Source organism: Lepisosteus platostomus, chromosome 6, assembly GCF_059453375.1.
Source record: "Lepisosteus platostomus isolate fLepPlt1 chromosome 6, fLepPlt1.hap1, whole genome shotgun sequence".
NCBI classification, from domain to species: Eukaryota; Metazoa; Chordata; class Actinopteri; order Semionotiformes; family Lepisosteidae; genus Lepisosteus; species Lepisosteus platostomus.
In genome coordinates this window covers 12,704,650-12,732,140 of record NC_142616.1, presented here as the reverse complement: position 1 = coordinate 12,732,140, position 27,491 = coordinate 12,704,650, and the positions used below count along the sequence as shown (strand labels likewise).

The following is a 27,491-nucleotide window of genomic DNA, read 5'->3' as shown; positions in this document are numbered from 1 at the left end:
ATGCAGAGAGAAAAAGGTGGGTTTAGGACTGAATATTTTATATAAAACTTTCACAAAGTAGATTTATCACTAGGTTATTGATCATGAGCTGGGATATTACTTCACGAACTGATATTCCTATAGCAAAGCTGTAGTGTATACAGTACCTTGTAATCAAAGACAGCATTTTCAAATGAACAGACTCAGTATAGTGGTCTGGACAGTGATACATGAACATGAATGATTCAGCAAATAGTTTCAGTTGTGGTTTTATTTGAAATTCAGTCCAGTGTTTGTGCACCAGCAGCAGTGACTTCAGTGTTTCTTTTCCCCTGTTTGTCCACAGACTCAGCTGAGGAAGACTGAGGCAGAGGTACAACAGATGATCCAGGACAGACTGAAGAAGGTGGAGGAGATCAAACAGACAGTGGAGCTCAGCAAAGTGAGTCCTGTCAATCCTTCTGAGTGGGGTACTGCAGGGCTCAGTGCTGGGGTCACTGCTCTCTCCTCCACAGAGAAAGGACACTTAGGAAGACAGAGGAAGATAAAAAGAATGAGGAAGATAAAACTGAGTCCAGTTAAAGGACAAGATATGCTGTGTATCACCCAAGTGTGAGAAGATTACAGTGGTGTGTGGAGTGTATCCCTTCCAAGATGTAAAGTATTTTTATAATGAGATGATTTATATACTGTACATGCAATTAATTTATTAACTGTCTCATTTCAGTGTTACTTTACTCCTTCCTGTTACCTCATGAAGTCTCCTGGTGTCTCCTCAGAGCTGTGCACAGAGAGAGATTAAGGACAGTTTACAGTTCTTCACTGCTCTCCAGGTCTCCATTGACAGAAGCTTGGCTGAGCTCATTGAGCTGATAGAGGAGAAGCAGAGAGCAGCAGAGAGGAGGGCTGAAGGGATCATTAAAGAGCTGGAGCAGGAAATCACTGAGCTAAAGAGGAGAAACACTGAGCTGGAGCAGCTCTACCACACTGAGGACCACATCCACTTCCTAAAGGTCAGCACACACTGTAGAGAGCAGATACAGTATCTACAGAGAGCAGAGAGTCCTGCAGGTCAGCACACACTGTAAAGAGCAGATACAGTATCTACAGAGAGCAGAGAGTCCTACAGGTCAGCACACACTGTAGAGAGCAGATACAGTATCTACAGAGAGCAGAGAGAGCTCACTGTGTGACTCTTAGTGATCTACTGTATACTGGGCTCTAGGTTTCAGACTCACAGGTGACTTATTGCCTTAGAAGGCTGTGGCCCCCCATGACTCTGAGTCTCTCCTGCTGTAGAGTTTCCCCTCCCTGTGCTCCCCTCCACACCCCAAGGACTGGTCTGACATCCCTGTTCACCCTGATCTCTGTCTGGGGGCTGTGAGGAGGGCTGTGTGTCAGCTGGAGGACAGACTCATTGAAGAAATGGAGAAAGTACCTGGAGTCAGTGAGTATTACTGTGTGAACACAGCTTGTTTATGAGGTTCAAAACACCTGTCAATGGCACTCAATCAATCTACTATGAAGAATCAAGTGTGTCTCTTCTTCTCCATCTGTGTTATGAACAGGTGTGTCTCACTGCTGTCTGTGTAGAGATCAGGTGTGTCTTCAATGTTGTCTGTGTTGAGATCAGGTGTGTGAACAGGTGTGTCTTCACTGCTGTCTGTGTTGAGATCAGGTGTGCAGCAGGGTGATCTTGTGTGTCAGGGGTGTGTTCAGCTGGAGACAGTGCTGTGTGATGCTGCTCCTCCCACAGTGGAGTTTGAACGGCTCTCTGTCCCTGAGCCTCAGCTCTGCCTCAGTGCTTCACAGTCAGAAGCTCTGGAACAGAGAAAGGGCTCAGACTCCTGTGAGGAGGCTGCTCAGTCACTCCTGTCCTTGTCTTTGTACTGGAGGCAGTGGGAGGTGTGGAGCTGGACTGTGTGATAACAAGCTGGATGAGCTGTCAGTGTCTCTTACAGACCCACAGCTCCACTGGCCAGACAACACACTCCTGTGTGTTACTATCCTGCCTGAGAGATCAGCACAGCACTACAACACACAACACTGCACACCTGGAGACCAGACTCCAGCAGGAATGTGCTCTCAGCTCTCTAACATCTTTCTCTCTGTTTGCAGAGTTTGAGAGGCTTCGCAAACATGCAGGTGAGTCTGTTGTCACTGACAGGAACTTGTCATTTACAAAGGTCACAGCAGGGTCACAGGGGTCAATACAGGCTCTTACTCTAAGAGGGGGAGATGTTGTAACTCCTGCTTTATACACAGCTGATGTGTTTAATGTTGTGGGCAAAGTCCCACAGATGGGCTTTGTGCTTATCAGGATTGATGAGGAACTGGACCCCAACACTGTGGCACACAGTGGGGACACCAACACTGACCCATGTCTTGGGGTCCCCAATACACAGATTGAAGACCCCATCACTGTGTCAGGACTGCAGTTCTCTATTCCATCATTGTGAAACAGAGGATTGTAATCCTGTTAAACCTGTAAACTAGAATCTACACTGACAACTAGGAGCCTGCAGACACACAAGACACTGAACACAACAGCCTGAGACAGGAGCTCGAAATTCACTAACTGTGAGAGACTAAGAGGAGAGGAAGGACTTGTTAAGGGAGGAAGAGGGTGAAATGAGAGCAGAGAAGAGGGAGAGAGACAGGATGTCTGTCCCTCTGCTCCCCCAGATAGAGGTGTGACAGTGAAGCAGCCGGTCCCACTGAAGGACACCCACTGCTCTCCAGTCCACACTGGACACAGGCACACAAGCTCAGGCACTGGAGGATGAGCTCTGGAACAGACACCTTTACACAGAGAGCTTTTCAGAACTGTGTTTTGTAACTAGATACAGTACATCAGCAGAAAGCAATTGAACCTTTTTCTCGTGTTTAGAGAAGTAAGAATGTAATTTATCGGTTCTCCAGCAAAATGCAAGCACGAAAGCAACAATTCTCTAAAATAAATGAACATTTCACCTATCTAAGTAAGCGCGTTCATGTTACTGTTTTACTGTGAAAACTCACGAGTCCCTGAGCCCTAAACTCTCCCCCAGTCGCTCTTCTGTGACGCAGCGCAGGTGGGACTTCAGGGGCGCCTTCACCCACAAGAGTAAATGGTCTAATACTGCTCCCTCTATTCATGCTTTTAAGGTGGAATTCCTTTTTATTTCAATTCTATTCGAAATTTAAGGAATAAAAAGGCAAGACATACAATGGAATAATGTAAAAAGTTTAATTTTTAGCTTTTTGTAATTCCTCTTGCTGTGAAGTGCGTCTGTTTTCGTATCTTTTTTAATATTTGGCTCCATTTTTGTATTTCTGATGTTTAAATCACAACTTAATATAATAAAAGAGCTCAGGGTCCAAACGCTTCCTGTCGGTGCTTCTTTCCCAGTGGCTGAGTGCATGTCTGACGATAATTCATTTTAAAAGAATATTTCCTTCTCCGCCCGCAGTTTGATGACGTTGAATTTCATCGCGTCTGTCCCTGCACAGATGTAGCGACATATTGTGATCGTTCAAGTGGAGCTGCTCGGCTCAAAACAGGCGAAGTAGAGCAAGGAAAGGTTGGCAATATCGCTGTCGTTTTATTCAAAACTTTGTACTTTTGTACGAAATACTGTAGCGCACACATGGGGGCTGTGGCCATGCGCACGCAAGGCAGGCTGGGAACGCTGGCTGAGGGGCGGGACTCAGGGACGGAGACGCCCTCTTCTCTCTTGTGTGTCTGTGCAGGTGTGGTGCAGTGCTGTGTCTCCCCTGTCCCTGTGTGTGTAACCCCCCTCAGCGTCTTTAATAAATGTCCTGCCAACCCGTGCCAGAGCCTCCGGACTGTTTCTTTCCGTCGGCGAACCCCGTGAGCGTTACATCTAAATACTGTACGTCAGATAAGTGTGATTCTCATCAACTCCTCCTGAAGCAAGACCGTGGACGACAGAGCAAACAAATGGAAAGCAGCCTCCTGGCAGCAAGCACATCGAAGGACCGGGACAGCAGTCTCTCCCTGACTGGAGAGCAAGGTAGGACTGCGATAGCTGAGGGGGTACAGCAGCTTGATGAAGCAGAGAGGCAGAAACTGGGCAGCTCTTCAGATCGTTAACGACCGAGGTTCAGACTGAACACGCAGTGGAGGAGACAGTAACCGAAGCAGGGTAAGAGGAAGATTCGGCTCTGCCACAGCAAAACTGAATCGCCAGGCCTTACCGAGAGGGCAGGAGGGCTCTGAAGACGGGGCTCTCGAGTGACAGTAGAAGCCGAGCAATGTAGCTTGCGGTTGGGCATTATTCCAGTCAAACTTCATCGGAAGCCTTTAAAGGCAAAGTGTGCTCCTAGACCTATCACCTGAAGAAGTGAAGGATTATCAGTCTTGGTCGCTTTTGACTCGCGGTTTGGAGATGCAGAGCCTGCGCTGGTGCTCCAGGAGGAACTCAAACTCCAGGATCACCAGGGGAGAGACAAGGAGTTTTAGCAGGTGAACTCAATCACCTCTTCCACAGAGCTGAGGCGATCTCCATTACCTCTTCCACAGAGTGTATCCTCATATTCCCAGAGAAGTGCAGGCAATCTCCGTTACCTCTTCCACAGAGTGTATCCTCATATTCCCAGAGAAGTGCAGGCGATCTCCATTACCTCTTCCACAGAGTGTATCCTCATATTCCCAGTGAAGTGCAGGCAATCTCCGTTACCTCTTCCACAGAGTGTATCCTCATATTCCCAGAGAAGTGCAGGCGATCTCCATTACCTCTTCCACAGAGTGTATCCTCATATTCCCAGTGAAGTGCAGGCAATCTCCGTTACCTCTTCCACAGAGTGTATCCTCATATTCCCAGAGAAGTGCAGGCAGTCTCCGTTACCTCTTCCACAGAGCTTATCCTTATATTCCCAGAGAAGCGCAGGAAAAGTTAGCGACCCATCGGTTCATTTACAGCCTGACTCCCGACCGCTGGGCCACCCCAGTTGTGTCTAGAAGCAGCGCTCCAGAATGCGTGCGAAGTAGAGGGGGTATTTAGTGACACAGCTCTATCACCAGGGGCCAGTCAGCCCTCCTCTCGCCAGTACAAACTCCCATGAGGCCCAGACATGGAGGCCTCAGCTGCCGCCCCGTCAGAACAAGGAAGTGGCCGGGGGTCCATGCTGACTTGTGCGCACCATGGACTCTCCACCCAGTCTCTCCTGGACCACCAACCCAGCTCTGTGTGCACAACATCCTCACTGCTCCTGAAACCCAGCTGTGTTGTCATCCATCTCTCGGTACAGGGGAGGCTGAGACAGGCCTTGCCGGACAGGGGCTCCACCGCCACCATCGTACACCTGGATCTCCTTCCTGGATCTCCTTCCTGCAGGCGGACAGCTACAGCCCGCAGGCCCCTTCCAGAGACATTTTATTGTCGATAACGATGTGGGCGTCGTTAAAAGCATTGTGAAAGTCCTCCAAAATGTGTTTCAGTTGTACAGACAGAACATAATTTCTTGCTGTAAAAAAACATCCCCAGGCATACTTTGTTGCTATAAATATGTTCCTAAAAAGGAATAAAAAAACCATTTGATTCAAATACAGTAGCTTTGGCAAAATCTATGGCTACATTGCCCTTGAGCTGTGAAGCTTTTAGATTGTGTTATTAATTAGTACTACAGGTCCTTTATGCAGAACTCTCAACTGTAGGTGCCTTATTGAAAAAATCATTTAAAAAAATGTTAAAAGGTTTCACAACCCAAAGCAAGGCTTGGAAAGGTCAGAGGACCTGCTTTGTGTGTAAAACACTTACTTGCAGCATTGAAGAAAGATACAAGATGTGAAGGAGGGGTTAACTAAGTCCTTTCTGCATGAGGACTGCACCTCTAAGATACAGGCAGGAAAGGGGGTAAGTATTCCAGATGCCAGCTAGGAAACCCCCCAGGGAAGGTAATCTAACTGACCATTTGGCCAGAGTCTGTAAACTGTCCAAACACCGTGACTTCTCCCATTACCATAGTAATGAGCTACATCAGAAGTGGCAGGAAAGGGCTATATAAACTAAAAGTTTGTACCGGCACTTTGAACAATACTTCGGTTTTGCTGTTCCTTGAGGGAACAAGACTTCGGTTTTATTGTTGCTGCGGTGTGTCTGACTGGCAGAGGAGGGAAAGGACAGAGGGAATAAAGAGCTCAGGGAGGGAAAGGCTGGACCTGGAGCTGGACTCTCTCTCCTGCAGCTTCAGCTCTGACACTGCAGGCTCCTTCACTACAATAGAGAGCAGAGCTGCTGTGCTGAGGACTGGGACAGGTCTGGACAGCAGGCAGCCTGTTCCTCTGTGCTGGAGGAGTGTGCTGAGGATTTAGGGACGGGAGGAGCTGTTGAAGAGACACTGTAAGTGCTGCTCATACAGGAAATTGTGTTTGGCGGGAGAATTAACTTTCAGTTTCGTTTCTGATTCAGACTTCAGTTTCCAGAGTGCTGTTCTCCCACGTTGAAGCTCCCATTGACTCTCCCAGTCAGTCCAGTCTGGGGTTTCCTGTACTGCAGTATTCTAGTGTCTGTGCAGGTGTGTCTGTGTACCAGTATCTCCAGGTGAGTTTCTGTTGTTTTTCTGCTCTTGTCTGTAGTTTGTGTGTATCGACTGTGTGAGTAAATTCTGGTATATAATTGTGAGGAAGGGCTGTGTTATTGCTCTGGTCACATGGCCTGTGTGGCCCTGCTTTGGGTAGCGTGATGGTGTATTTGTTGTAAATGTTTATATATGTGTTTTGTGTTTAATGTGTTATCTGTTGTGGGTCCACAGACTTGTCTGGTCTTATTATGCTGTGTTCGGTTCAGAACTGCAGCCTCACCCTGTTAAATAAGGTTCACCTGGGGGCTCAGAGTATTTACCCTGGTATAGAGGGGAAAAAGTGAGTGATTTGTTGGTTCTGTTGTAATTGTTGGTGTGTTACTGGTTTAGTTACCCTCCTGTATTCCTTTTTTTAACCAGCAAAATCGAACTAGTTCATCGTTATATTTTGATGTCCTGTATTTTTCTATGACCTGACTGGTCATCCTTTCTGGTGGTCAAGTCACAATAATATTTACTGTGCTATCAGGTTTTCATTTTATGTGCTAAAATGTGACTGATTCTTCGCCTTTCACACTGTGTTTATTTGTATTTATACTTTTAATACAGTAATTTCAAATGTGTTACTGTGATTTTCCTTGTGTGTATTGGTATTATGACAGAAATCAAAGTTAATAATAATAATTAATAATTGCTTACACTTATATAGCGCTTTTCTGGACACTCCACTCAAAGCACTTTACAGGTAATGAAGAAAGATGTGAAGACGGGGGTTTGAATTTAATCTTTTCTGTAGTGGGTTTAGACTTCCAAGTCACAAGCAGGGGTTATGGCAGGAAAGGGGGTTAACTGATAAGGATTGCAGATGCCAGCTAGGAACCCCCCTGGGTGTAATGTTAAACTGACCATTTGCCCAGAACATCGTAAACTGGCCAAATACCATGAACCCCCCTCTTTACCATCAGACCGAGTGACGTCAGAAACGGAGAAGAAAACACTATATAACCCAAAAGTTTGTAACAGTACGTTGAACAATACTTCGGTTTTGTTGTTTCTTGCGAGAAACAAGACTTCGGCTTTATTGTTCCTTGCATGCAATAAACTCATCTGTTTTACTTCATCTCGGGATCAAGAACCTTATTTCTTCTGTTACAACAAATTTGGCGTAGTCGGCGGATGCTCCAGAAGGCGCAGAACTTCCCATCGGCAGGAGAGACGGTCAGCGCGCACATGACTAAGAGGTAAGGACTCCTCTTTTATTTAAAAGTCCCGACTCTCTCTGACCGATTGGGAAATCTCTGCTCCCTGCGAGAATCGCCCGAGATGACGGAGTAAACGTGAGTTTCTGAATTCCTCTGGCCCGGGGAAGGCACCGGTGTATGTAATGGGTTGTTTGCTGTAAGCCCAGAATTTGGTCTGGCAGGGGTTCCGCGGTATTGTGTACAGGCGTTCGAAGCTGGTGTATGCCTTAATTGCGCGTGGAGTTTTGAACGGGTTTTGGACCCTTACCATGAAGTCAGGACTGGTGTGGGTCTTAATTGCACCCGGAGTTCTGAAGGTCAGAACTGGTTTGGGTCTTAATTGCACCCGGAGTTCTGATGCTCTGAATCGGTGTGGGCCTTAATTGCGCCCGGGGTTCTAGAGCAAGTGGTGCATTAAATGCACGTAGTTCAGGACTGGTGTGGGTCTTAGTTGCACCCGGAGTTCTGAAGGTCAGAACTGGTGTGGGTCTTAATTGCACCCGGAGTTCTGTGGCTCGGGATCGGTGTGGGCCTTAATTGCGCCCGGGGTTCTGGAGCTGAGTGGTGCATTAAATGCACGTATAATCCAGGATTGGTGTGGGCTTTAATTACGCCCGGGGTCCTGAGATTAGCTACGCCTTGATCGTGCACAGATTGGCGTGGCGTGGTTTTTTTTTGTTTTAAAGGAAACAGGAGTAGAAGAGATATATGTATTTATGTTTTTGGTGTTTTCCTTGTTTGTGAAATACATATACACACGCACTACACTAACATAAACACACCTCATAATAAAAGAGCAAAGCATTAAGTAGCAGGATTTAAAAGACGTTGAGACCCGAGAATCGCCCTGATTGAGCTCAGTGCGTAAGTCCACCCCGGGGCAAAAGCAGCGATGCTGGCGTTCTGGGGATGGTGAATTACTGATCAAGAAAGGGGGTTTTCGAGGTCTCGTTTCTTACCTGTGAACAGTGCGGTGTAAGTCCTCTCTAAAGTCTCGGAGAGGCATTTAGATCTGGAGGTAACAGACGCCCTTGGCTGAATGAGTGCAGGAATGCACAGGTTTTTTCCAAGTGAAAACATCCCCCTACTGAATGAGCTGTTACCTCACACACACGACAAAAGTAAATCTTAAAGAGACCGAACATGTGCGCTAACTGATGGTTTGAGAAAGTGGTGGAAGTATCTGATTACATATCGGAAAAGTGTAAATTGACTGAAAGGGAAGAAAAATATGGAAAAAGCTGAGTTTGTCAGAGGGAATTTGGGGCGAAGACGCCTGTAAAGAAAGCATATATGAGTATTGATTGGCAAAAGCACAAGCATGTAGCTCCCACCCTGGTGCACGGCCGGCACCAGTGGTGGCAGATACATGAGAAAAAAAAAAAAGAAATTGGGATGTGACTTAAAAGTGTGTTTACGGGGAAAATAAAAACCCGGAAGAAAATATACTTTACTCGCTACGAAAGAGGTACTAGAAAAAAAACTAAAAGAGGCAGTACAGGAGAATGAGAAACTAAAGAAGGAATTAACTCCTGGTCACGCTGCACTGGTTAATGTGCTGCAGCCGGCGACTAAGTTATGTCCTGCTCTCCCACAGGGGAACAAACAGGCAGGAAACGAAAATAATTGGGATCAATTCCCTCAGTGGCCATATGGAGAAGGGGGGTCTGACTGGGATAACACTTGGTATGAGTGTGATAAAGACGGATCAGGGTCTCCCCTGTTAGAGGGAGGGCGCCCGCAGATCTGTACTCTCACTCGAAGTGGGAAAGGACTTGATGTAGCAGGGGCTGGCGCCGTTGATGACCGCGCCACTCTAACACTGTCTCGCACCCCGTCAAGGGGGTCTGCAATCGCACCTACCTTCCCTGATTTCCCCCATACGATCAAATCCAAAACCGTAAGATATTGACCGGTGGGCTAAAGCACCGCACCCGAAATTAGAAATGCAGCGAACCTGGAGTGCGCTTCAGGAATTAAAAGGATACAGAAGTAAAACAAGAATACAGCACATTGTATTACGAAGAGAAAAATATATTCTCGATGTGTATGTGTGTTTTATGAATTTGTGTGCCGGCATGTATGTGTGTAACTGTGAGTTTTGGTATACTAAATGACGGTGTGAGTGTGTTTAGCCAGCGGGACTGGCTAGAGACGTAACTAAAGAGACTTGACGAAAATCAACTTAAGGAGATTGGAAAATATAAGAGCGTCTGAAACGTATAAGTACAGTACAGGTGGACGTAAAAGTAGTTAAACAGTTTTTGTATTATTAGAAATTATTATAAATTGTAATTTATACAATTAGTTGCAATAGTGGAAACAATTTGGTTTTATTCGAATGTCTCGAAACCAGACATGCTGAAACGCTGTAGGTTTAGAATCGAGACTGGGGAGAATAACGTCTTGTGAGAAAATCTGTTTACCTAACGATTAGATCCTGTAAATCCCTTGTAGCCTCCCTAAGTCTGTCCCAGTCCAGTGGATAAAAATGTACTGTTAATGGAGTGGTGGGTTCTCTGTCTGTCCCAGTCCAGTGGATAAAAATGTACTGTTAATGGAGTGGTGGGTTCTCTGTTAGGGGATACTGGAGCACTACTGTCCTGCTTGTTTCACTCCTCTGTTCAACAGTGTACTATAGAGCAATGTATATGGGAAGATGGCAGGAGGCCACAGGAGTATTGGGACAGCAAGTTTTACCTGGTGAGTACCAGATTTTAATGGGTGGTTTTATCCCAGATCTATTGGGTTGGACTATGCAGAACAGGGTATCACGTGGCTTCAACTGGCTGTGATCACTCAGTATGTTGATGGTATTCTGAGTGCTTCCCCTGACAAGGAAACCCACAAGTCTGAGTTGCTTCAGCTTTAGAGTGTCTAATAGAAGCAGTTATGATAAGGTCCTTTTGTGTCTAGCATTGTGGAATTTTAACAGGGCCTGGGTAATATGTTTTTTACAGGGTGAGCACAACTCTTAACAGATCTGCTTAAGGGGGGAGTGCAGTACAAGGACAAGATTGCCTTGGTTCCTGCAGCAAAAGCCGCCTTTAATAATTTGAAACAAGTTCTCTTACAGGTGCTGAGACTGGGGTTTCCTCAGATGGATCAACCATTCCTTTGTATTATTGCAAGTAGCTGACAGAGGCCACCCAAGGAGCCCGCGAGCAGGTCCTGGAGGCGTGGGGACCACCACCTGAAGGAGGGCACAACCTCATCCCAGGAGAGTGGGTGTGGATCAGGAAATTTCCTTCACAGGTTCTCCAGCCCAGGTGGGATCCAGATCCTGTTGACAACCGAGTCTGCGGTTCGAGTGGAAGGAAAAGATCGCTGGATCCACGCGCCACACTGCCGACGAGCCTCATCCCCATTTACAGACTCAGAATGAAATCATTTCTGTTTATAACAATAATTGTTGCTGTAGGACTATGTTCTGCAGGAATTAATGATCATCTCTCCCACAAAGGAGAACATGGAATTAATTCCTTTTTAGGCCTCTCCTATCTGACAGCTAAGAAAACCAACCAAAGTGCCTGCTGGGTGTGTGCCGCATTACCCAAATATGTACAGGGAGGACTTCCTATGGGAGCCATTCCTTGGCGTCTCGAGGAAGTCATAGGCATGATCATTTGGAGGGATAATTTAGGAGATTTTAATATGACAAACTATGGGGGGTTGCCATAACACGACTTTAACCTGCACAACATTACAATATCTACAGGAGCGAGGCTTAGAGCCCACGAGTTTCACAGGCTCTTACGCTCCTAAATATAACAGAAGCCATACACCACCATACCTGACTCTCAATAAGGAACGTGAGGGAAACATATGCTTTCAGCACACTAATGGTCTGCACTTGGTTGGATGGAGTCGTTGCAACCTTACCATCGCTGCAAATATATCCACCTCTACCTTCCAAATTCCAGGATGGGATCGGCACACCCCACAATTCGGTATAAGCTTCTTATTTTCAGAGGCATGGGGAGCGCCAAACGGAACATATTTCATTTGTGGAAAACGAGCCTACCCATGGTTGCCAGCCCAGTGGTCTGGCTCATGTTATTTAGGATATGTGGTTCCTCATATCCGTGTTCAAACCCACAGCCCCTTCGGACCTAACCACAGACCACAAAGAAAATTGGCTGATTGGGAATATTATTTAGGTATAATATTTCCACAAGCCGGCATGAACTTTCTGAGTCGAGAGTTAATTCAAATGGCCTCGACTTTAGAAGAATTAGCAAATTCTACCTCATCTAGTCTGAAGGCTGTTAATGATGAGATGGTAGCCCTCAGAACAGTGGCCATGCAGAACCGACTACCTTTAGATTATGTACTGGCGGCCCAAGGAGGAACTTGTGCAGTAATTGGCACTGAATGCTGCACATATATTCCTGATAATTCTGAGCACATCTCAGATCTGGCCCAACACATTTACAATGAGGGACAGAAATATCAGGACTATTATACTGAAAATTGGGGAATTGGGGTTTGGGTAAAGTCTGTGTTTGGGGCCTGGGGTGGAACCTTTTTATAGTGTTTATCCGTAGGAGTAGTATTGTTTATATGTATAATTGTAATCATCACATTCACAAAAACATGTATCACATCTTGCTATAACCGTGGAATGTACAATGACATGGCAATACATACCTGTTCGCCAAGAAAGGAAAGATCTGCCCTGACATTGTATGTATAAAAATAGGCTACACTGACGTATGCCATATTTTATAAGGGGGGAATGAAGAAAGATGTGAAGACGGGGGTTTGAATTTAATCTTTTCTGTAGTGGGTTTAGACTTCCAAGTCACAAGCAGGGGTTATGGCAGGAAAGGGGGTTAACTGATAAGGATTGCAGATGCCAGCTAGGAACCCCCCTGGGTGTAATGTTAAACTGACCATTTGCCCAGAACATCGTAAACTGGCCAAATACCATGAACCCCCCTCTTTACCATCAGACCGAGTGACGTCAGAAACGGAGAAGAAAACACTATATAACCCAAAAGTTTGTAACAGTACGTTGAACAATACTTCGGTTTTGTTGTTTCTTGCGAGAAACAAGACTTCGGCTTTATTGTTCCTTGCATGCAATAAACTCATCTGTTTTACTTCATCTCGGGATCAAGAACCTTATTTCTTCTGTTACAACATAATGGAGACTCCCCTTCACCACCACCAGTGTGCAGCCCCACCTGGATGATGCAACGGCAGCCATAGTGCACCAGAACGCTCACCACACATCAGCTATCAGTGGGGAGGAGAGCAGAGTAATGTAGCCAATTCATAGAGGGGGATTATTAGGAGGCCATGATTGGTGAGGGCCAATGGGAAATTTGGCCAGGATGCCGGGGTTACACCCCTACTCTTTTCAAGAAACGCCCTGGGATTTTTAATGACCACAGAGAGTCAGGACCTCGGTTTTACATCTCATCCGAAGGACGGCGCCTGTTTACAGTATAGTGTCCCCGTCACTATACTGGGGCATTAGGACCCACACAGACCTAATGCCCCCTGCTGGCCCCACTAACACCTCTTCCAGCAGCAACCTTGGTTTTTCCCAGGAGGTCTCTCATCCAGGTACTGAACAGGCACACACCTGCTTAGCTTCAGTGGGCTGATAGTTGTGAGTTGCAGTGTGATATGGCTGCTGGCTACAAAGTTAGTGTGTATCAGTGTGATGTTGTGTGTATATCTGACTGTGTTGTGCTGTAGATACAAACTCGTCTATTGAGTATCTGTATGAAGCCTCTGTCCCTCCAGATCAGCTCTGTGCTATTTGTATTGTATAGGTAAGGGCTGATCTTCTCCTCTGATCGTCTCTGTTTCTGCTTCTCTGTGTTCAGGAATGGCCTCACCCAGCAGTGTCCTGTCTGAAGAGCAGTTCCAGTGCTCTATCTGTCTGGACACATTCACCAGCCCCGTGTCCACTCCATGTGGACACAGCTTCTGCCTGGCCTGTATTAGAGGATACTGGGACAGCAGTGATGTGTGTCAGTGTCCAATGTGTAAGAAGACATTTCCTATAATACCTGATCTCAGTGTGAACAGAAGCCTGGCAGAAATCACTGAGCAGTTCAAGAGGACCAGAGTCAGCAGTGATGAAGGACTTTGTGCTAAACCTGGAGAAGTGTCCTGTGATTTCTGCACTGGGAGAAAACTCAAGGCTGTGAAATCCTGTCTGGTCTGTCTGGCCTCTTACTGTGAGACTCACATCCAGCCTCACTATCAAGGAGCTGCTTTCAGGAGACACAGACTGATTGAGCCTGTGGAGAGCCTTGAGGACAGGCTGTGTGAGAAGCATGAGAGACTCCTGGAGCTGTTCTGCAGAACTGACCAGACCTGTATTTGTCAGTTCTGCTCTGAGTCAGACCACAGGACACACAGCACTGTCCCTTTAGAGCAGGAATGCGGAGTGAAAAAGGTGGGTCTTAGGACTATATATGTAATTTATATTTTTGTACGGTAAATTTATCACTAGGTTATTGATCTGGAGGTGTGATATTACTTCATAAACTGACATTACTTATCATAGCTTTAGCATATACTGTACCTGGTAATCAACGACACCATCTTCAGAAGAGTCTCCTCCCACAGGAACAGATATGTGCAGTAGTCTGGACAGGGACAAACTTTATGAACTTTAACAGTTTCAGATGTGGTTTTACCTGAAGTTCAGTGTCAGAGTCTGTGATCCAGTTCAGTGTCAGTGTGAGAGTCTGTTGTCCAGCCCAGTGTTTGTGCACCAGCAGCAGTGACTTCAGTGTTTCTTTTCCCCTGTTTGTCTACAGACTCAGCTGAGGAAGACTGAGGCAGAGGTACAACAGATGATCCAGGAGAGACTGAAGAAGGTGGAGGAGATCAAACAGGCAGTGGAGCTCAGCAAAGTGAGTCCTGTCAATCCTTCTGAGTGGGGTACTGCACGGCTCAGTGCTGGGGTCACTGCTCTCTCCTCCAGGGGACACTTAGAATGACTGAGGAAGGCTAGTCATGGGCCAGGCTAATCAGAATAAACACCGCCAACAATCTAACACATCTCCCGGCAATAATAATCTAGCTCCTGTCAATTCCTGCAAGTGATGGCATCCGGTTTAATTATCCTGCTCCCCGATCACACTACCACACCTGAGAATCCCACAATACTTCAGGGCTCCCTACCTGCTTCACAGCGCTCAGTATTGAGTCAAAGAGTGGAGCTCCTTCTCTCTCTCTCTGTCTCTCTCTCTGTCTCTTGTGTCTCCTTGCCGCTCAGTGCTTCTTGTTCTCCTGGCTATCGACCGTTCAGATTCGTCCTGAGGCTTTACAACTTATTGACCCCGCGTCTCGGATTCATAGGGTCCAATATCTTTACATTCCCTGGTGTTGAAAAGCCAAAGTCTTAGTACAGTTAACACACACACAGAGAGAACAGAGAGGAAGATCATGAAAATCCTCCTAATTATCATTATAGTTATCCAGTTAACGGACATGATATTGACTGTATCCCCCAGGTGTGGAGTGACTGATACAGTGTTTCCCTTCCTAGTTGTAAAGCTTTTCTTAAATTGAAAAGATTATTATAAGAGCAATTATTTTATTAACTATCACATTTAAATAATATTGCACCCATTCCTGTTACCTCATCAAGTCTCCTGGTGTCTCCTCAGAGCTGTGAACAGAGAGAGATGGAGGACAGTTTACAGGTCTTCACTGCTCTCCAGTGCTGCATTGAGAGAAGTCAGGCTGAGTTCATCGAGCTGATTGAGGAGAAGCAGAGAGCAGCAGAGAGGAGGGCTGAAGGGATCATTCATGAGCTGGAGCAGGAAATCACTGAGCTAAAGAGGGGAAACACTGAGCTGGAGCAGCTCTCCCACACTGAGGACCACATCCACTTCCTACAGGTCAGCACCCACTGTAGAGAGCAGATACAGTATCTACAGAGAGCAGAGAGTCCTACAGGTCAGCACACACTGTAGAGAGCAGATACAGAATCTACAGAGAGCAGAGAGTCCTACAGGTCAGCACACACTGTAGAGAGCAGATACAGTATCTACAGAGAGATGAGCGTCCTACAGGTCAGCACACAGTGTAGAGAGCAGATACAGTATCTACAGAGAGCAGAGAGTCCTACAGGTCAGCACACACTGTAGAGAGCAGATACAGTATCTACAGAGAGCAGAGAGTCCTACAGGTCAGCACACACTGTAGAGAGCAGATACAGTATCTACAGAGAGATGAGCGTCCTACAGGTCAGCACACACTGTAGAGAGCAGATACAGTATCTACAGAGAGATGAGTGTCCTACAGGTCAGCACACACTGTAGAGAGCAGATACAGTATATACAGAGAGCAGAGAGTCCTACAGGTCAGCACACACTGTAGAGAGCAGATACAGTATCTACAGAGAGCAGAGAGTCGTACAGGTCAGCACACACTGTAGAGAGCAGATACAGTATCTACAGAGAGATGAGCGTCCTACAGGTCAGCACACACTGTAGAGAGCAGATACAGTATATACAGAGAGCAGAGAGTCCTACAGGTCAGCACACACTGTAGAGAGGAGATACAGTATCTACAGAGTGCAGAGAGTCCTACAGGTCAGCACACACTGTAGAGAGCAGATACAGTATCTACAGAGAGCAGAGAGTCCTACAAGTCAGCACACTCTGTAGAGAGCAGATACAGTATCTACAGAGAGCAGAGAGAGCACACTGTGTGACTCTTAGTGATCTATACTGGGCTCTAGGTTTCAGACTCACAGATGACTTATTGCCTTAGAAGGCTGTGACCCCCCATGACTCTGAGTCTCTCCTGCTGTAGAGTTTCCCCTCCCTGTGCTCCCCTCCACACCCCAAGGACTGGTCTGACATCACTGTTCACCCTGATCTCTGTCTGGGGGCTGTGAGCAAGGCTGTGTGTCAGCTGGAGGACAGACTCATTGAAGAAATGGAGAAAGTACCTGGAGTCAGTGAGTATTACTGTGTGAACACAGCTTGTTTATGAGGTTCAAAACATCTGTCAATGTCAGTAATCAGGTGTGTCTATTCTTCTTTGTGTTATGAAAAACTGTCTCCACTGCTGTCTGTGTGGAGATCAGATGTGTGAACAGGTGTGTCTCACTGCTGTCTGTGTTGAGATGAGGTGTGCAGCAGGGTGATCTTGTGTGTCAGGGGTGTGTTCAGCTGGAGACAGTGCTGTGTGATGCTGCTCCTCCCACAGGGGAGTTTGAACTGCTCTCTGTCCCTGAGCCTCAGCTCTGCCTCAGTGCTTCACAGTCAGAAGCTCTGGAACAGAGAAAGGGCTCAGACTCCTGTGAGGAGGCTGCTCAGTCACTCCTGTCCTTGTCTTTGTACTGGAGGCAGTGGGAGGTGTGGAGCTGGACTGTGTGATAACAAGCTGGATGAGCTGTCAGTGTCTCTTACAGACCCACAGCTCCACTGGCCAGACAGCACACTCCTGTGTGTTACTGTCCTGCCTGAGAGATCAGCACAGCACTACAACACACAACACTGCACACCTGGAGACCAGACTCCAGCAGGAATGTGCTCTCAGCTCTCTAACATCTTTCTCTCTGTTTGCAGAGTTTGAGAAGCTTCACAAACATGCAGGTGAGTCTGTTGTCACTGACAGGAACTTGTCATTTACAAAGGTCACAGCAGGGTCACAGGGGTCAATACAGGCTCTTACTCTAACAGGGGGAGATGTTGTAACTCCTGCTTTATACACAGCTGATGTGTTTAATGTTGTGAGCAAAGTTCCTCAGATGGGCTTTGTGCTTATCAGGGAGAACATGACGCGCCACACTATACCCTGAGGAACCCCAATACTGTGTCACTCCATAGCGACCACATGCGTGGCTCCCTAATTTAGCTCATGCTGAAAAGCTTTAGTCTGAGTGAATGGGAACATTTGATTGAAGCATTAGAGAGGTCTGAATTTAACGAAGAGTTAAGTGTTTGAGAACTGTACACTCAAACCCCACAGATAGAATACAGGTAAATGTCAACCTCACAGGCAGCAGAGCTTTAGAAAGGGGGACACGTCAGGGATCCCCACTAACCCCCATCCTGTTCACTTTCTATATCGTACCCCTTGCCTGAACAATTAGGCAGGACAAGGGCATAAAGGGAACAATAATAAAATATATATGATTATATCTAGTAGAATATAAGAGAAGAAGCTGCACTGGAGAGGCTGGCGCAGGGGCAGCACAGCCACTCTTCAGCAGGGAGATCTGCAGGCTCCTGTGTGACTGTGGACTGTGGCTCTGTGCCTGTAGTGGGGAATCGATCAGCCTTCCTAATATGGGCAGAGGAATAAATGTCCATATGTGGTATGATGCTTTGGAGATGTACCACCACTTAAGGCTCAAGTCCTTGCGGCATCACATTGGATGGGTGTAGAATATCAGAAGGAATCAGGGGCAGAGCCAGTCTCATAATAAATAATCTGCTGATTAAAACCTCGTGTACAATATTGTGACAGTATGGAAGATCAGTGAAAGTTCAGGGCTTTGGTGACAAAATGAAAAACTATATCTGCTTGTTTCTGGGCTGCTGTCAGCCCCTCGGTTTCTTCAGAAAACAGCTTGCTGTCTGGTCCCTCTGTTTCTGTTACTCTGAGGTCCTCTCTGTTCCTCTCTGGTTTCCTGCACAGCCACAGCACTGGGAGAGTCTCTCACACTCCCAGCTACCTCACACTCCAGCTGTTTCAATAGGAAGAAGCTCAGCTGTCAGGTATCAGGACCACAAGGGCCCACAGCTGACTCCTCTCAGGCAGAGATTAGAGCCGAGTGTCTCTCAGAAACACCTTCTCCCCATTCCAGTCAGACCCCCCGACACAGAGTCTGAACATTTATAGTATCTTGTGTGATAACATCAACTAGAACCTTAAATCAGCTACAGATTAATAGTAAAAGACTGTAAATATAAAACAGACATAAGCAAAAATTATTACTGTAACTGGAAACACACACAAATCCGCCAAACAAGACTGATTTATCATTAGAATTAGATTTATCATTTATTATTAGATTTATCATTTATCATTAGAATTATGTTAATCGACTATAAAATCCTCCAGAACATCTCTCACAACAGACCCACAAGATAAAGATCATGGTTCACTGTAGTGGGAACAGGAAGACTCTCAGGACAACAGGAAGACAGAACATGTTGAGTTTTATTTCCTGCAGCTGTTTTAGAGACTGTCTCTCACCCTTCTCTAGAGAGATCACTGCCCAGTAGACCTGTCTCCAGACCCACACACTTTACAACACTAGAGCCCTGCAGGGCAGAGCTACAGAGTGCAGGTTCTCACTGGCTTGTGTACAAGTGAAGTCATGATTCTCAGGGAGAACAAGGAGATGAGCCAAATATTCAGTCATGTTCCAGCTTCTCTGACCTTGTTCTCTCACTAATGTTTGATACCCAAGATCACTTGTTCCTATCTGTCTTCTGACAGTTCTTCTTTATTCTTTCTCACAAGCCATTCATTTGTACCATATAGTAAATTTAGCCCTCTGACTGCTCTACCTTCCTGAAACCTTTTACTCCCTCTTGTAAACTTCCTGGTAGCAGCTTAGGAAGGTTACCTATGACCCTTCAGTCATCTGCCCAGTTTCACTGCCAGTGTGAGATATATATATTCTCCCTCCACCACAGGACCTGTCTGCCCCTCTATTCCTTTATCCCAGCTTCTCTCTTCCTTCCATCTCTTTGACTTTCTCTTCAGCTCCTGCAGGGCCTGTCCAGCCAGTGGAATTGCTCTGGACTGCGGCTTAGGCCACCTGTCCTGCTTCTCTGTGTGCAGTCAGCTCTGCTCTCTACCAGGGCTTCATGACAAGACACCCAACGAGCAGGGCTCTGACAACTCGTGGGCAGACCATGGACTCTGGTGGCACTGGACAGATAATAAATCAGAGCTCCACACAGACTTGAAGGTTCAGGATGGTGGCCTGGAGGTCCTCTAGAGTGAGTTTGTCTCAGAGATCAGAGGCCAGATTTCTTTATCAGTCCTCCTCTCACTCCTGCTGGGAGTCTGACTCTGTACTTCAGCTTGGATTCAGCTTATTTATACAGTATTGACCACTGAGGCTACAAGGTACAGTAACTGCTGGAATCTCCAGGGTGAGCTATTACACCACCTGTAATGAAAGAATAGAGACAGGAGCTTTCAGCCTTCCTGGGGGAAAAAACAGAATATAGTTTTATTATACAGTTTTATGCAAAAGTTTGGGCGCCCCTGGCCAGATTACGTTTTGTTGATTTTCTAAGAGAAACAGTTAACACAACCTCTCCAGCGAACAAACTTAAACTTGACATATTTCTGCAAATATTACACAGTTACTGTTTATTTGCTACATTTAACAGATTGAAAAAATAAACCATTAAATGTGGCATGTGCAAAAGTTTGGGCACCCTTCCAGTTGATCCACTAGTGTTGTTGTTTTGTAAGGTCTCAGAATTTAATTGACACGTTAGGCCTTAATCTAAGTCAAGTGATGACAATTTCAGAGCTTCAGAAATGATCTGACTTCGAACCTCTCAGGGTGTTGTGTTTACACTCAACAACCATGGCCTCCTCTAAGCAGCTGACTGAGGATCAGAAAATCAAGATACTTGTAATTGACTCTTACAAAGCAGGGGAAGGCTATAAAAAAATATCTAAACGCTTCCTGCTTGCAATTTCCACTCTTTGAAATGTCATTAAGAAATGGAAGTTTAGGGACACTGTTTAAGTCAAGACAAGATCTGGAAAACCAAGAAAAATTTCCAGTAGAACTGCTCTTAGACTGGTCAGGAATGCAAAGTGAAACCCCCATATCACTGCGAAGTAGTGCACTGATCTACTTTGCAGCGTTGCTTGCACAGACATGATCTGCATGGAAGAGTCATCAGAAGGAAACCTCACCTGCGATCTCATCACAGGAGTCAACGTCTGAAGTATGCAACACAACACTTAGATAAGCCAGAGGGGTTTTGGAACCAAAAGCTGTGGTCTGATGAAGTAATAATTGAACCCTTTGGCTACAATCACCAAAGGTTCGTTTGGAGAAAAAAAGGTGAAGCGTTTGAAGAAAAGAACACCTTGCCAACTGTTAAGCATGGGGGTGGATCTGTTATGCTTTGGGGTTGTGTGGCAGCCACTGGCACAGAAAGTATTGTGCAGGTAGAGAGAAGAATGGATTCTACTAAGTATCAATAAATCCTGGAAGCTAATGTCCCACAGTCAGTGCAGAAACTGAAGCTGAAAAGAGGTTGGATATTACAACAAGACTATGATCCAAAACATACCTCAAAATCAACCATGAACTACTTCAAGAAACGAAAGATTAAGGTTTTGGAATGGCTTTCACAGTCCCCAGACTTGAATCTTTTTGAAAATCTGTGGGTAGATCTTAAACATGCAGTGCATGCAAGACGACCTAAGAATATCTCTGAACTAGAAGCTTTCTGCAAGGAAGAGTGGGAAACAATTTCTAAAGCAAGAATAGAAAGACTGTTAGCTGGCTACAAGAAGTGTTTGGAGGCTGTGGTTTCTGCCAAAGGGGGTGTTACTAAGTACTGACTGATAGGGTGACCAAACGTTTGCACATCCCACATTTACTGTTTAAATTTTTTTCAATCTGTTAAATTCAGCAAATAAATAGTAACCGTGCATTAAAATTTAAAGAAATATGTCATGTTTGTTCGCTGCAGAGGTTGTGTTAACTTCTTTTCACTTAGAAAATCCACAAAACGTGTAATTTGGCCAGGGCTGCCCAAACCTTTGCACACAACTGTAATTAGAATATAGTTAGCAGTATTTTAGTGTAGTGATGTGGGGGTTTTAATTTACTGTAACAATTGCAAAACTGAGACTGTTAACTGCAAGACTGTTAGGAATCGATAAAGCATCATCATTTGCAGTCAGATCCAGTCAAGAAGAGACTCGCTGGACTGTTTCTCTTCTGCTGTCGGGTGTCTTATCTGTCAGGGTGAGAGGAGGGTGTTGGGGTGAGAGGAGGGTGTTGGGGGTGTTTATGTGTCAGTAAGGAGTCTGTTTCCTGGGCTGGGGAATTAATCTGAGAGCTGTGTTCACTTCTGAGACAGGCTGCAGTGATCTGGGTTCAAGAACAGGCTCAGTGGTGTGTTTGACTCTGAATAGATCAGTCAGTTCAACATCAGTTCATTAATCACCATCATCAGTGAATGTTGGGGTACTTACCTGAGATTCTGGGGTGTCTTCACAAGCAGGAGGATTAAATTTAGCTTCTGTGTTTCCAGATCAGTGCAGTCTTTTTCTCACTCAGTGTGACACAGTGTCTGAGCTCTAAGAATGTGTAAGAATATAATAGTCCCTTAGAATAGCTGAGGGATATTTAAGTTGGAACTGTGGGACTTTTTCCAGGGCACGTGTACTGCAATGTTCTGTTTCCTATAAAAATAAGAACTACACTCACACTCTCCAGCGGTATGAAAGGAAGGGGCAGTAGGGTACTGAGCTCCCAGGACAGGGGGTAATTAATTCTGATGTCTCTTTACAGTGTTCTAATGACATGAGGTCAGTGTCTCTGGGGGCTGTTTTCCTCAGAGCAACTCAGACAGTTCAAGTAGGTACTGTAGCTGCGTCAGCATGCGCAGCCTTCAAAGGAACAAGTAAAAGTTTGCTCCAGGCTGAAAAGAGAAGAAAGGAAACACAACGTTTCGGCTGTGGAGCCTTCATCGGGTGTGAGAACGACAGGGCAGACAGCAAATATGATAAAACACAGGAGAACAAAAGCCGGGAGAGGGGAGGAGGTGGGAGCAGGGGGAGGCAGAGTGGGCACTCAGGTGGTGCGAAGTTAGAGAGGTGAAGTGAAGCCTTGCAAATCAATACAGAGGATTAGAAGGAAACAAGTCGGTCATTGAGAAAAGAGGGGAGGTGTGAACCAAGTCTCAGGATAATTTTAGTTTCAGATGTCTTTCTGCCATAGGAGTTCAGAAACCCTTCTTTGAGAACACAGACAGAGAGATTAGAGTGGTCGTGGCCGTCAGAGGTGAAATGGGAAACAATGGGCTTGGAGAGATCTTTAATCTTCACAGCCCTGACATGTTCTCTGAAGCGGTCTCCTAGTCTCGTTCTGGTTTCCCCAACGTAGATAGCTGGGTATTTTTTGCAGGAGATACAGTAAACGAGGCTGCTGGAGGTACAGGATGCCATCTGGGTGATCCGGCGTTGTCCCGAGGGGCCGTGAATGAGTGTGGTGGGAGATGTGTACTTGCAGGTGATGCAGCGAGCTCTGCTGCAGGGGAAGGTGCCTGGTGTGGGCCGTGGAGGGAGCTGTGGACAAGAAGGCGATGTGCAGTAGATGAGGTGGTCGGCGATGTGAGAGGATGGGGCGTTCGGATAAGAGGGCCCCAGTGGAGGGATCGTCCTGTAGGCTAGGAAAGGTGATGGTCCTGGAGATAAAGAGTGTGTTGGGGTGGAAGGGAAGCACCAGAGGAATGCGGTTGTTAGGCCGGGGGCTCCTGATCGAGGTGATGGTCCGAGGGCTGTTTTTGGCTCGGATGAGGGCCCTGTCAAGGTGTCCTCTGCTGATGAAAAAGGAGTGCAGCTCAGACATGTCAGAGTCAGCAGCCCATGGTCAGTGTAGGAGGGGTATTTACTGGGGCTGTAGGGCTCCTCTTCCTGGACAGGGGTAATATCTTTGGGCTCTTTCTCTTCAGCCCAGCTGCTGTTCATATGGTCCTGGTCAGTAAGTGACCAGTGGTGTGTTTAATTAAAGACTGTCGCTGGTCTGTCAATATTTCACTGGTTAAGCAGGGTGAGTGTGGGGTGTTTACTTGTGATATCATAGTCCTCATTTCAGGACAGAGGTGATATATAGAGTATCGGTGCTTCACACTGACAGACTCTCCTGTGGAACAAGTCAGTGATGGACACAGTGTCCTGTTCTACACAGAATAGGTGTGAAAGATCAGGGGAAGATGTTGTCTTGTCAGCTTCAGGGCCAGACTGCAGTGTCCATTCCTGTCCAGTAGAGGGCAACAGGAGCTCTTTGTCCAGAAACACAGTCAGGTGTCTTTTATAAATGTTTAAAACCTGGAATGGGGTTCAGGATCAATAAAACAGTGATTCTGTGCCAAACTGAGGCTTGTGAGCTCCAAGAGAAGGAGACAGGATTCTTGACCTCTAGACCTGCTGTTCTGTGAAAATGTTTTTGGTGTTTCTTTAATGTCTATGTATTGATAGATAGATACTTTATTGATCCCGTGAGGGAAATTGCACTTGTGCATATGACAATAAACTGAACTCTGAACTCTGACCCACACAGAAGGATTTATTGGTAGCAGTGGGGTCATTGATCCTAGCACATACATAGCATATAAATCACTCCTGCTGCTGATTGAATTGTGTTTCTGTCAGCATGTCCTTCTTTTCAATTTTCCAAAGCCTTATCATTAATGGCCATAAATTAATAGGATGTCAATTCAATTATAATTACTTTACTTTTTTCCTGGGTGGGACAAACACATTTCACAAGTACATTTTGACTTTAATTATCATATAATGACAGGAGACTCTTGTGATGTTTCCTGTTTTATTCCCACAGCTGACGTGACTCTGGACCCTGATACAGCTCACTGTGATCTCTCCCTGTCTGAGGATGGGAAGAGAGTGAGATTGGGACAGAGGAAGAGTCTTCCTGACAATCCACACAGATTTAGTTACTGGGAATGTGTCTTGAGCAGGGAGGGCTTCATCGCAGGGAGACACTACTGGGAGGTAGAGGTGAATAACTGGTGGAGAATAGGACTGAGCAGAGAGTCAGCAGAGAGAAAAGGAGACTTCAGCTTCTCTCCCCAGGAGGGTTACTGGTGTCTGGACTTTGGATCTTCTGGTATCTCTGCTCTCACTGACCCTGTGACCCCACTCCCCCTCAGTCTGCAGCCCAGGAGGCTGGGGGTGTGTGTAGATATTGAGGAGAGGAAGGTTTCCTTTTACACAGTGGAGTCCAGGACTCTCATCTACACTTTCACTGACATGGTCTTCAATCAGGGGGAGAAGATCTATCCTGTCTTCTGGACCCTGGATTTAGGTAAAAACCTTGTCCTGCTGCCTGCTGTCAGCTGTGGAGATTAACCATGTCTCTGACTCATGAACACAGGCTGACTCCTCCCAGCTCTCTGTCTCAGTATAATATTACCACAGTGCCTGACTGGACTGAGACATCAGTCTGCATCAGGAGCTGTGGGGTATTTAAACCCTGTTCAGTCTCTCCTCTGCAGTCCAGCACTGCGTCACCAGTCCCTGTCCTGCCCAGCCACTAGCCAGCATTTCCCAGCCTTCCTTCTGCTCCCAGTCTGCCTGAATGCCCCTGTATCCTGACTGATCCTGTTCCCTCCCTGTCTGCACCCTGACCCACCTGGACTCTGCTTGGGGAAACAGTATTACCTGGATTAATTAGTCATCCATCACTCAGGAGATACTTTACTGCGAGGGTGGCAGGTGGATGGAACATGCTTCACAGTTCTGTAGCTGGATCTGATACCCTGGCTTCTTGAAGAGGTAGCTGGATGAGACCCTCAGATCAATTAGTTACTGGAAATCAAGAAGGACTGATGAGGCAACTGTGAGCCTCTCTATTACACCCTTCCTGATCTTCTTGTCTTCTTATATATTCTCATGTTTGAAGTGATTTTGAATTTCTGTTCAAGCTGTTTGTACCAAACAGAGCTGCTCTTGTCCACTGTGAGTGTGAAAGAGGGCAGCAGTAGTGCAGTCAGTGTGACCCTCAGTCCTCACAGGACACAGTGTCCTGACACACAGCCTGGTCCCAGTGGGAAGAAGCTGGACAGGAGTCAAGATGGACAGTGTCTCTTGTACCTCTGGAGGCTACTCGAATGGAACTAGACTTAGTGTCTAATTCAGATAATTTTAGATTTAGTTTTTTAAGAAGTACAAAACAGCTTTATTTTCATTACTTCAGAAAGAGTCTATTAGGTTTTAGATACTGAAATACAAACTGCTGCTCTAATACAGCAATAGCAGGCCTGGTGTCCCTCAATCTTTTCCTTCTCCAGAGTCTGAAGGGATTATTTACATCACTATTTGGTTTAGAAACCCACCTGCTGTAATCTGGGGTGATAACGATGGGGTTCAGACAAGGGTGAGTGAGGGAGTGTAGAGAGACTCCCCAACACTCCCACGTTGGGGTCACAGTGTCACAAGCAGCACAGCCCCCTACCAGAGCTCCAGCATCAACAGGAGGAGAGCTGTGACCTTCACTGCCTGAAGACACCTGGGAGTCTTTATACACAGTATCATATATTCCTCTTTAGTTTTAATAAAAACTTTTCATCAAGTAGAAGACAGAATTATTGCTCAATGAAAGAGTTGTGTCAATAGCTTACGTATAATATACTGTAGGTGGGCAGCTGCATCAGCATGCGCAGGCTGCAAAGGAACAAGTCACAGGTTTATTCCAGGCTGAAAAAAAGAAGAAAGAGAACACAACGTTTCGGCAGTGGAGCCTTCTTCAGGTGTGAACTGAACTGAACCGACACCTGAAGAAGGCTCCACGGCCGAAACGTTGTGTTCTCTTTCTTCTTTTTTTCAGCACGGAATAAACCTGTGACTTGTTCCTATGTATAATATATCCTCATACCTTGAATACAACATGATACCATCAGATATTTATCATCTGAGTGCTTTTAGTAACCCAAAACACTTCTGCATCCTCTAAGCTGCTATTGTTTAATAAAGACCTTTTTCCTTCTGCTCCGATCTGTTGTTTTCCTTCCTCAGTGACATACTGTACCCATGTAGCAACATCAGTCATTTCCCTTTCATTGTATTGGAAGCAATGAACGCAATTTAGAAAGTTTCTATTACATTTAGTCAAGAAACAAAAAGCATCATTGCTGTCACTCAAATCCCTCACCCATAATTTGCTTTGTGCTTGCCCCTTATTGCCATATTTTCTAGGGCTAACACCTACCTGTTTTATAGTACGCTGTTCTGAAGTGTCTTCAGCAGCTTGGTACTGTACAATAATGTTTTTATTGGTTTCTGATGATGCCATTAGATTCTGTAAGATACTCTCCCAGCATCATGGGCGGTCAGTGTAGAGACATGTTTAAAGCTGATGTGATCCAACAGTGTCATTACCAAGGTGCTATGGCAGAAACCATCAGATTCTAAATTAAATCTAAATCTAAATGAATACAATTTAAATGGATTATTTACATAGTACATCGCTATTTGGTTTAGAAACCCACCTGCTGTAATCTGGGGTGATAACGATGGGGTTCAGACAAGGGTGAGTGAGGGAGCATAGACGGACTCCCCAACACTCCCACATTGGGGTCACAGTGGGACAGGCAGCACAGCCCCCTACCAGAGCTCCAGCATCAACAGGAGGAGAGCTGTGACCTTCACTGCCTGAGGGCTCTGAGCAACCCATCTCACTGAACACTGGACAGGGCCCCGTCAGCTGATCACACTGGACACTGGACACTGGACACTGGACACTGGACACTGGACACTGGACACTGGACACTGGACACTGGACAGGGCCCAGTCAGCTGATCCCACTGTGCACTGGACAGGGCCCGGTCAGCTGATCCCACTGTGCACTGGACAGGGCCCGGTCAGCTGATCCCACTGTGCACTGGACAGTACAGAATATCTGATAAAAAGCCAGGTTTTCTAGAGAACTAGAAACAGATCCGAAACAGATTATGACAGATCTGCCTCTCCTTGGGTGGCCCAGAAGACCAATAAGGAACAGAAATACAAAATAAGAAA

General features: G+C 46.0%; 1 protein-coding gene across 2 annotated transcripts; it reads left to right on the top strand.

The window, feature by feature from the left end:
• The first annotated feature begins 813 nt into the window (after window positions 1-813).
• Window positions 814-26,948, top strand: LOC148660407 (E3 ubiquitin-protein ligase TRIM39-like). Of its 2 annotated transcripts, XM_088637776.1 has the most exons (11): window positions 814-992; window positions 1,279-1,426; window positions 2,098-2,124; window positions 3,432-3,542; window positions 6,393-6,524; window positions 13,586-14,163; window positions 14,531-14,626; window positions 15,386-15,619; window positions 16,539-16,686; window positions 17,300-17,326; window positions 24,295-26,948. In XM_088637776.1, exons 6-11 carry the CDS (start codon window positions 13,588-13,590, stop codon window positions 24,822-24,824), a joined length of 1,611 nt encoding a protein of 536 aa, XP_088493902.1. In that variant the 5' UTR covers window positions 814-992; window positions 1,279-1,426; window positions 2,098-2,124; window positions 3,432-3,542; window positions 6,393-6,524; window positions 13,586-13,587; the 3' UTR covers window positions 24,825-26,948. The 2 variants fall into 2 exon arrangements, with proteins under 2 accessions (XP_088493902.1, XP_088493900.1); XM_088637774.1 differs by lacking the exons at window positions 814-992; window positions 1,279-1,426; window positions 2,098-2,124; window positions 3,432-3,542; window positions 6,393-6,524 and adding an exon at window positions 12,919-13,319.
• The last annotated feature ends 543 nt before the right edge of the window (window positions 26,949-27,491 follow it).